We start from the raw sequence: 10779 nt of genomic DNA, 5'->3' as shown, positions 1-10779 counted from the left end.
AGAGGAAGAAACTCAGAAGCCTCGTGGTCGGGGCACCATACTCACTGATAGTGAAGTCTGCCATCATTGTTCATGTTTCTGAGAAGAAAACGTTTGAGAATGTTGAGATAAGCCCACCAGAGACCATCACACTAACACTATTAGTGACAAAATGAAAGTCTTTATTGTTGCCCAAGGGCTGCACAAAGAACTTTCCCAAATCACGTAGCCTTGAGCCTTACAGCTCTGTCTTTTGTGTACAAAACACATATCTTGTTTGGCACATTTCAGTTATCAAGAAGCAGAACTACAGAAGCCAAAAAGCAAGATTAGTACATTTAGGGACTTTTTCTTAGGGACTCTTCTGGAACTATGGAACACGTCTTTGTTTCTATTTTGGTAGGTATCGGGGCCCATGTGCGAGGTTTAAGGGCAGAATGGTGTCTAGCATGCCAACAGTCAGTGCTAAAGTCTGGGACTCTGTTAAAACCAGGTGCCAAATATCCTTAAGGGCCTCTCTGATGCGGTCAAGGGGACAGTATAAAGAATCACGTGAGCCAGGTGACAGTGCATGCCTTTAATCCCAGTACTTTAACTCAGAACAGCCAGGGCTACACAGAAACCCTAAAAAACCCCAGGGAAGAAAGGAAGAAGCATTCATTTGTTTTGTCAGACTTTGGGGCTTGAGGCATGAATGAAGACACGTTCCCCACTTTTGCAATATTTACTGTTTTAAGATCCCATTGCTAGGAATGGTGTACCTTTTTGATTGTTTGTTTTGGGCTTTTGGTTGGTTGGGGTTTTTTTTTGTTGTTGTTGTTGTGTTTTGTTTCTGGTATTTTGAGACAGTCTCAATGTATAGCTCTGCCCTGGAACTCCCTATGTAGATCAGGCTGACCTGAAATTCACAGAGATCTGCCTGTCTCTGCCTCCCAAGTGCTGGAATTAAAGGCAGGTACCACACCACCTGGCTGGTAGAGAGAATTTGTCTAAACAACGAAAGCAAAACGAAATTTAAAAAAAAAAACCTGTATGTGGGACCAAGGAATAGTTATCAATGTCCAAGGAATCTTTACCAAACTGAGAATGTCAAAGTGAAACTGGGCAGTCATTTGAGAATAAGGATTGAGCTGGGTGGTGGTGGTGCACACCTTTAATCCCAGCACAGCCAAGGCATTACTGTCTTGACACCAACCTCTCCCCTCTCTGCTCTGTCTTGGAACTTGGCTGAACAGCTACATACCTGCTCATCCCATGCCTTTTTCTGTGGTGCACAAGCTGCTCCCATCTGTTGTCTCTTTAGTAGACACCTGCCCTGCTCGCCCAGCTATAGCTCAGTCACCTTAGTCACTGACTGAGTAGAACTGATGCCCTTCTTTCAGAAAGCCTTCCCCTCCTGCTTCCTCACCCCACTGTCCTTTGCCCCCAACACCACATTCAACCTGCCCATGTGTTTCTGATTGTTCTTTCTGGAGCTATATGCTCTGCTTATAGAATCTGAGCCCTCAAGGAGTTCATGTATAAATGCTTACGTACATACATAATACATACATACATACACACACACATACATACACACATACATGAAACCTAGGGCCTTACACATGCTGAACAAGAGTTCTACCATCCATCTTCATCCCATCTTTTACTATGCATAGACCTGTCCCAAACTGGGTAGGATGGTACATGCCTATAATCTCAGTATTTAGGTCATGGGCACAGGAGAATCAGTTCAGGGTTAATCTCAGCTACAGAGAATTTGAGGCCAGTCTAGGCTACCTGATCTCTATCTCTAAAGCAAAGCAAAACAAAAGCTACTGTCTCTTCATAGGTCTTCACCTGAGTGCTCCCAGATCGTACTGAAGGCAAGGGCTGAAGTGACATCACAGCTTGGGGCACACTGGGTATTCAACCCACCAAGACTGCTGAGTTGGACTTTGTCACTGTCTCAAAGTATTATGTGGGGGATGGAGAGATGGCTCTGTAGTTAAGAGCACTGACTGTTCTTCCAGAGGACCCGGGTTCAATTCCCAGCACCCACATGGCAGCTCACAACTGTCTGAAGATCCAGTTGCAGGGGATCTGACACCTTCACACCAATGCACATAAAATAAAGTTAAATAAAAATATTTTTTAAAAAGTATGATGTGGGAAACCTAACCTGAAAAACTCTGTGTGTGTGTGTGTGTATGACTGGAGCCCCCGGAGGCCTGAAAAGAACATCAGAATCCCTGAGACTATCCTTACAGATGGTTGTGAGCCACCACATGGGTGCTAGAAATCCAACCTAGATCTTCTGGAATACCAACTATTTCTCTTAAATGTTGAGCCAATTCTCCAAACCGAGGGCAGTTGTTTTTTGTTTGTTTGTTTGTTTTTTAAGACAGGGTCTCTCTATGTAGCCCTGGCTGGTGTGGAACTCACTCTGCACACCAGGTTGGCCTCAAACTCCCAAGTGCTGGGATTAAAATGCTACCATGTCTGTCTAGAACAATGTTTTATAGCCAGAATAATAAAACTAACCTAGTAAATCACGAATATAGCATTTAAGTGAAAAAACTTGGGTTATCTTTCTAGATATATGACTATACCTACGAAATCAACAAAACATGTTTTTCTTCATACCACTTTGTAACCTTTTCTGCCTTCCCCTCTTCCAACACTCAGTCATCTCCCCAGACAACTCACTACTACCCAGACAGCAGTAACAGTGTTTCCTCTTACTATAATCTGTGCATTTTAGAGTTACAAAGTATCATGTAGTCCAGGCTAGCATCAAAGTCCATATATATAAACCAGGTGGTGGTGGCCGTGCGCACCTTTAATCCCAGCACTCGGGAGGCAGAGGCAGGCAGATCTCTGTAAATTCGAGGCCAGCCTAGTCTACAAGAGCTAGTTCCAGGACAGCTAGGGCTGTTACACGGAGAAACCCTGTCTCAAAAAACAAACAAACACAAAGAAAGTCAACATATATGTGATAATTACCTTGAGTTCCTGACCCTCTCCCTCACATCACCAGTGCCTATCTTTTATTTTGATTTATTTATTTTGGAGACAGGGTTTTTCTGTGTAACCCTGGCAGTCTTTGAACTTGCTCTGCTTCCCAAGTGTTGGGATTAGAGGCACACGCCACCATGCCAAGTTTCCTTATTGCCATGTTGCTTGTCATTGTTTAAACATAGCATATTTTGTTCAGTCATCTGCAGACGGGTATTTGGGCTATCTCGTCTCTAGTCTCGGGCTATTACAGATACCTTATATGTGTGTGAACAATTCATACAAATACTTTTATTTTGCTTGAGTTAGTACCTGCAGATAGAATAGAGAAGAGGTTTTCTTTCCTTTTTTTTTTTCTTTTGAGCTTTGATGGCGGGGTCTCACTGTGCAGCCCAAGCTAGCTTCAAATTTGTAATCCTCCTGTCTCACTCTCCCCCACCTGAGTGCTGGAATTACAGGCATGTGCCACCATGCCCAGCCTGCATGTGTGTGTGTGTATGCATTTGGGTTAAGAAAATGTCAAGAGGCCAGGCATTGTGGCACACGTCTTCTGTCCCAGCATCCTGGAGGCAGAGGCAGGGGAATCTTTGTCAGTTCTAGGCCAGACTTGTCTATCTAGCAAGTTCCAGCACAGCCATGACTTCACAGTGAGAGTTTGTCTCAACAATAAATAAAAGAAGAAAGGAAGGGAAGAAGAAACATAGGAAGGAAAACTGTTGAGGGGATGAGGGCGCAGCTTCAGTGGAAGGAGCACTTGACCAACATGTAGGACCTAAATTTAATCCCTAGCATAGACAGGAGCTTACTCTGTAACCAGGCTGGTTAAAGCAATCCTCTTGCCTCAGCCTACAAAGTAATGAAGTCATGTGACTATTCCACCATGTTTGGCAATAGGCAGAGACTTTGTTTGTTTTTTGTTTTGTGGTTTGTTTTGTTTTTTGAAACAGGGTTTCTCTGTAGCTTTGGAGTCTGTCCTGGAACTAGCTCTTGAAGACCAGGCTAGCCTCAAATTCGCAGAGATCCGCCTGCCTTTGCTCCCGAGTGCTGGGATTAAAGGTGTGTGGTACCACTTCCCGGCTCATAGGCAGAGATTTAAATTTTTTTTACATTCCTTTATTTTGTGTGTGTGCACATGGACCATGCACATGCAGGGGCTGACAACAATCTTAGAAACTACTGCACTTCCTTCACTGTGTGAATCCTCAGAATCAAATCAGATCCTCGGGCTTGACAGGTCCTTTGCCTAGTGTGCCTTTCTCACCAACCTGTGTTTTGTTTTTTGAGATAGTCTCAAATTGCCAAGACTGCCCTGGAACTTCTAATTTTCCTGACTCCACATTTCCATCTTCTGGGACTATATGTTTGAACCACCACACCTATCTTAAATTTTGTAGTTTTTAAATTAATTTGTTCTTTTATGATACATATTGTGTATCAAATAGAAAAAAAGGTCCTGGGCATGATTTTGTTGTTGTTTTGAGACGGTCTCTTTGCACAACAGCATTGACTGTCCTGGAACTTGCTTTGTAGACCAGGCTGGCCTCGAGCTCACAGAGATTCCTTGCCTCTTCCTCTCAAGTGCTGGGATTAAAAGCGTGTGCCACCACCACCTGGCACTGGATAGGATTAATGGTAAATTATTCCCTGTAGAATAGAAGATCAGAGAAGCTGAAGGTATAACTAGAAACTTCAAAACTGGGATGGGGGATGAAACTCAGTTGGTAGAATGCTTACCTAGATACAAAACGTTAGATCTGATACCCAGCACTATATAAGGTCATGTCCGGTGGGACATCAATTACTTCAGCACCTGAGAGGCCAAGGAAGGAGGGTCAAAGTTCAAGCTCATTTTTTAATAAATAGTTTCTTTTTTCTTTTATTATTTATACAGTGTTCTGTTTGCATGCCAGAAGAGGAAACCCGATCGAATTACAGATGGTTGTGAGCCACCATATGGTTGCTGGGAATTTAACTCAGGACCTCTGGAAGAGCCGTCAATGCTTTCAACCTCTGAGCCATCTCTCCAGCCCCCTCAAGCTCATTCTTGATTAATGAGTTGGAAACTATCTGGGGCTACAAGAGACTGTCTCAAAAAATAAAACAGGAGGGGCAGGGAGGGAGAGAAAGAGGGAAGAGGAAGAGGACTGTCAAGGCAGGCAGGAGCGGTGGTACACATCTGCAATACTCAGGAGGTGGAGTCTCACACTTTAATCTCAGCAGCCAGGGGAACCAGCTGCAGATCTCTGGGAGTTCAAGGCCAGCCTGGTCTACAGAGCAAGCTTCGTGGCAGTCAGGACTACATAAAGAAACCCTATCTGAAAAGCAAAATTTTCCTCAGTCACACTAGCCACATTTACGCACTAAGATCTACAGTGTTGTTTTTCTTTCTCCCTGGCCTTTAACTTTTTTTCTGGTTCTTCGAGGCTGGGTTTCTCTGTGTGACATTCCTGGTTGTCCTGGAACTCACTTTGTAGACCAGATTGGTCAGGAATGCAGAGATCTGCACGCCTCTGGCCAATTTCTGGAATCAAGGACATGCACCATCACGTTCATCTGACTTTGAGCTGCTTATCCTCCACTCGCCACGTCCTGAGTGTTGGGGTTACAGATGTCTGCCATGGTTCCCAATTTATACGGTGCTGGAGATTGAACCCAGAACCTTTTCAGTGTTAGGAAAGCATTCTAAACACTGAGCTACAGTTGAATCCTGTTGAGGGCCAAAGGAGGGCACATAGAATGTTAGCACCAGACTGTGCCCAGGGAGCTAGAAGCTGGACACTACGGTACTTCAGATACGGCACTTCCAGAACACCAACTTCTGTCCATGCTGGCTGAAGACACCAGAATACACCTCATAAAAACAGCCTAGGTCCCCCAAAGAACAGCAGCTGTACTGCAAACTCCTCCCATTTCTGTCCTGGCTGTCTAGACAGCCTGCTATGTCCTCCACCCCTCAGATGAGTGCAGGCACATCCGTACACCCACAACCCTTCTCCCACCCCCTCGAGATGAGTCACTCATCCGAGCTGGCTCATTCCTGCCTGTGCTTTTGCTTTCTTCGGGGTCACAGGAGCTCAAGAGTCCCAAGGACATTCCAGGTGAAGAGTGAGTGGCTCACGCAGTAGCCCCATGCTGGAGAGGGTACCCCTTTCTAGTGCTGCCTGCCTGCTGCTTCTCACAGTTCAAATGGCTCATCACTGTATGTTGAGGCTGTTTCGAACCACTGCCAGTCCCATCCCCCACCCCCATGCCCAGTACGGCTGGCCTAGGAAGAGATGCTTTCCCAAGGTCTGGGGGTGGACAAACAAGCTATGGACACCCTACCTGTCCTTTTGCCAGAACTGTCAAGTCATCATTTCAGTGAACACTGCCTGGGGCTGACCCCCATCCCATCCCCACCGGGAAAGGTTCAGGGCCAGCCACTGGACTGATGCTCGAGAGGCCCTTCCCTTACCCGCATCACCTTCCCTCCAACATCCCAAATAAACACACAAGACAGTGTTTTTGGTCTGAGAGTGATGGACATTTAGATGTTGGCAACTGACCAGTGCCTCTTGGGGAGCAGGCAGAGCAAAGACAGAGAGGTAGGGTACAGTGCTGCCAGCCAGGGCTCAGGTCATCGTGGTCGCTGGGGTGCGAGTGGAGGGAAAATAGCCAGGGTCAAGTCCAGTGCTCAGAGCCTTACCCTTTCCAGTGCCCAGTATCATCAGATGGCTGGGTGACCTCAGCCAGGTGCCTTTGTGTGCCAGGAGGTAGGCACGGCCAACCTCTGCCCATTCAGATGGAGGGGCAACGTCACTGGGGTCAGATCTCAGGCTCTCCACTCTAGTAGAAGAAGGACAGGGCTGGCTCTGTGGCTACTGAGGTCTCAAGTTGGTTGAGGCTTGGGATCCAGACCACAGTTAAGAGTCTGGCTGGACAAGGCTGGCAGCTTTCCTTAAAGCCCTCATGATCCCTTCAGCTGCCCTCCCAAACAGTCCCCTCCCCAACACACAGACACACAGACATACAGACACACACACACACACACACACACACGCCACCGGGAAAGTCCTAATCAAGGCAGTACAAGCGAAAGGAAAAGGGTGAATCCCCAGCCTCCTAAGGTGGAGGGCACTCACCCCTGGATGCAGCAGCTGGACGTTGGGCCCAGTCTGCTGAGCTACATCATGGCTCTTGGCTTCTCGGACACCCACATAGGAAGACAAAACAGGACCTGTGAACCCCTGCCCCAGACTCCTGAAAATCTCGAAGCTGGTGTGTCCTCAGTGGGCCTCTGGCCAGAAGCATGCATAAGCCAGCCAGTCTCAGAGCCACAATTCCCTATGGACAGCTGAGGGATGATGGGTGGCTCCTGCAGTGGGGCAGAGAAACTAAGGCACAAAGCTAACCTAAGCCCACTGGGTAAGGTGGGGTGGGTACAGGATCCAGAGGTCACTCCTCCCCCTCTGCGAAGCACAAAGGGACCAGGCAACGATCACGACCAAGCTCTGACAACCTGGCACGGGAAGAAAGTTCAGGTTGATGATCCTGGGTGCCAGTGAGTGGCTCTTGACAGAGGGGCTGTATATTCTGGCTGGCCCGAAAAGGACTCTAGAGATGGGGAAGATCCCTGGACGCGGCTGACACTCTAGTCTGGGCCCCATGGCCAGTCTGAGGCCTGAGTCTGGAAAGCGGACATCCAGCTGGGGCTGGCAAGGTCGTGGATGATGACAAGGTCCCTGCATGGGCTAGTCTCCATTAGGCCCTCCATGGGCATCGTAAAGAGGGAGAGAGAATGAGAGGGAAGCAGGGAAAGGGCCTAGGGTCTCAGCACATTTAGGCAGGTGGAACCCAGATGGGCGGGTCGCCTTGCGCTTCAGGACTGCCTGCGCAGACTGGGTCGCCGGAAGGTCGGGTGCATGAGGTTCTCGGTGATGTAGGCCACCAGCAAGCAGATGACCACCAGCATGACACAGATGGAGCCGCCCACCGCCGTCATGGCCACCACGATCTCCTGCATAGCTGCCGGTTCGGCGGTGAACTCCACGCACTCGGCGAACTCTGGCTGGGTGGCGGCGAGCTCGGCGCGCAGCGGCAGCGGCTGCAGGCACAAGCGATAGCGCACGCTGTCGTGCACGTCGGGCAGCAGGTAGTCGCGGCAGGAGGCGCCCAACAGCACGCGATCGCACGGGAAGCGTGTGTAGGTGCCACGCCACGAGCAGTTCAGCGCGAAGACTCGCACGCGGCGCGCCTCGGCCGGAGCCAGTCGCCACTGCAGCAACACGCTGCGGTTGCGCAGGACGTGGGCGCGCAGAGAACCACCCGCCGAGACCAGCGTCACGCAGCCCGGCGCCTGGCAGCGGAAGCCCCGAGCGGGGCTGCGAAAGCATAGGCGCCCACCGCCCGCCTCGGGGCCCTCGGACAGCACCTTGTAGGGGCACCAGGGCGCGTCGGAAGCCGGCTCCCAGCCCGGCGGCGTCGGGACCACAGCGGCGCCGGAGGGCGGCGCGCAGGTGGCCAGCAGCAACAGCAGCGGCGGAGCGCGCATCCTGCGGCTGGGCCGGCGCTGCGGGGCGCGGGCTCGCGAGCGCACGGGGAGCAGCGGAGGGTCACGCGGGCCGCGCCGCCCCAGCCGCTCCCGCGCCCGCCCCGCGCAGGGCCCTCAGCCGCCACGGGCTCCAACCCGCCCCACGCCCACGCCCACGCCCAGTGCGCTCTCGGACCCAGCGGCAGAGGCGGGGCTGCCCCGCGTCCCCGCCCCCTTAACCCTCGCTGGACCGCACCCCACGGCACGAGAGTCCACTTACCGTGGGCAGGGGACAGGCCCTGGCCACAATCGATGAGGACCCCTGAGGGATGGTCCCTCTATCTGATGCTGGCCCCCGCTCTGACCAAGGGACTAGGCTCGAGGACTGAAATGTAACTTCACCCTGAACTCTTGCATCTTTGGAACAGTTGGCATCCTCAAGGCTTTGTCTTGGTGGGAATTAACTGCACACCCGAAGAGAAGCTGCAGGTTGACTCGTCCTTCTCCGTCCCATCGGTTTTCCTTCCCTTCTTTGGCGCGTGAAGAGGGTCAGGACCAAAGAAAACGCCCCTCGCAAAAAAGCCCACCCTGCGTCGTGCGGTGTAGGTCTATAGAATCCAAGCCGCTTAAAAGAGAGCCCACTCGGACTACCAAATGAGTTCAGGGTCAAGCTGGGTAATTTAGTAAGATCCTCAAAATGAAAACAAGATTAAAAATAAAACAAACACCCTAGAGACCTGTAACCAGACAGAAACAACTCATCTTGCACAACGGCTATGCTGCTCCACGGATGAAAGGGAAGAAGGATCACACTCCAGGACCACTGCAGTCTTACCCTGGCACAGGTCACCTGGCTAGGCCTGCCTGCCTAACGACGGGAGAAGCCGAACCCCCCTGGTGCTGAAAGTTCTGCTGTTGAGGACTGTGTACTGAACAGGGAGGTGAGGGGGGTCTCAGCCAACCGTCCTATGGATTCCGACCCCCTCATGACACCTTCGAGGTAACCTTACCTGGGAAAGGAAAAGGAAAATATTCACTGGGTCCTACGTCTTGTGTTATAGATGATCGTACGATCCCACACACCCACAGAGCTCTTTCCTAGACTATGTCCTAGTCTTCCTGAAAAACCTGAGGGGGACCAGTCTCATGGGCAGTAAGGCTCAGGTCAGAATCAGAAGTCTCCCACCCAGCCACAGCGTGCCTCATCACTAACTTGGAGGGACCCATTTGTAGAAAACTTGGATAGGGTCTACTGAGATCTCTGCTCCCATTGGAGGTCAGAGGTTTTGAGAGATATATCCCCCTATCACCCATTTCTACCTTCCTCTTAGGCTGGGCAAACCCCTGACTCTTGCCTCATCCTTGTAAGAGTGCCCAGGAATTTCTCAGCAAAGTAGAAAATAATGATTACCTCAGGGACCTGTATGTCAGGTCTAGAACTACCCAGACCCTTCATCCAGTTGGCATGGAGGTATCAGCTGGAAATCTGGGCACCTAGCGTCCCTCTGCACCTAGGTGCAGGGTATAGAAATGGGCATGGCAACACAATGTGGAATCTTTGGACGGAAGAAAGCTGGATGCTTCCCCTCCTCCCCCATAGGCTCTTAGATCTGAATGCTTGGCCGCTAGGGAGTGGCACTATTAGTAGGGGTGGCCTTGGAGGAAGTGTGTCCCTGGGGGTGGGCTTTGAGGTTTCAAAAGTCCAAACCAGTCCCAGAGTTCTCTCTTTTCCTGCCGCCATGCATCTCACCAAGCTAATTATGGACTCTGTGAGCGAATCCCGATTAAATGCTTTCTTTTGTAAGAGTTGCCGTGGTCGTTGTGTCTCTTTACAGCAATAGAGCACTGACTAAGACGAGCTGTCCACCGTGTTACCGTCAGTTGGCTTGAAAAACACAATACCCAGAGCTCTGGCCTAGATCTGACTTCATTCACACCTCAGGCTTGTCCTAGGGTGAGGACCTTTCCAGTGGGCTAGGGGCTCACCCATACTGACCTTTTCCTGGTCAGGGCATCACTAGCTCTGCTTCCCACTGTGCGAGAGAAGTTGCTCTCCCTCCTGTCAAGGACCAGCCTTGACAAAATCACTTCTTTCCAAGGTTGGGGCATGGGAATTGAAGAAATAGTAAGTAAAGAATATGAAGATGCATAAAAATAAGACAGAAAACATAGAATATTACTGGGAGGGTATTCCAGTGATTACTGAAATCCTGAAATTGACTTACGTTTATTTTTCCACAGCTTTTATACCCAATATAAACGGGGGGGGGGAGAAGGTGACAAAAGGCTTTACT

The 10779-nt window shown here is 50.1% G+C and overlaps 1 protein-coding gene across 1 annotated transcript; it reads right to left on the bottom strand.

Annotated features, from left to right (window-relative positions):
• Positions 1 to 235: 235 nt before the first annotated feature.
• Positions 236 to 8662, bottom strand: LOC121443580 (fibronectin type III domain-containing protein 10-like). The gene is made up of 2 exons (XM_041645394.1): positions 7098 to 8662; positions 236 to 6801 (listed from the first exon to the last, which is right to left on the bottom strand). The coding sequence occupies exon 1, from the start codon at positions 8504 to 8506 to the stop codon at positions 7835 to 7837; it is 672 nt and encodes a 223-aa protein (XP_041501328.1). The 5' UTR covers positions 8507 to 8662; the 3' UTR covers positions 236 to 6801; positions 7098 to 7834.
• Between the last annotated feature and the right edge of the window lie 2117 nt (positions 8663 to 10779).

The sequence above is a fragment of the Microtus oregoni genome, unplaced genomic scaffold, assembly GCF_018167655.1.
Source record: "Microtus oregoni isolate MIOR12 unplaced genomic scaffold, Mior012 000109F_ref0000275, whole genome shotgun sequence".
In the NCBI taxonomy this organism is placed as follows: Eukaryota; Metazoa; Chordata; class Mammalia; order Rodentia; family Cricetidae; genus Microtus; species Microtus oregoni.
This window is presented reverse-complemented; position numbering and strand designations above follow the sequence as displayed.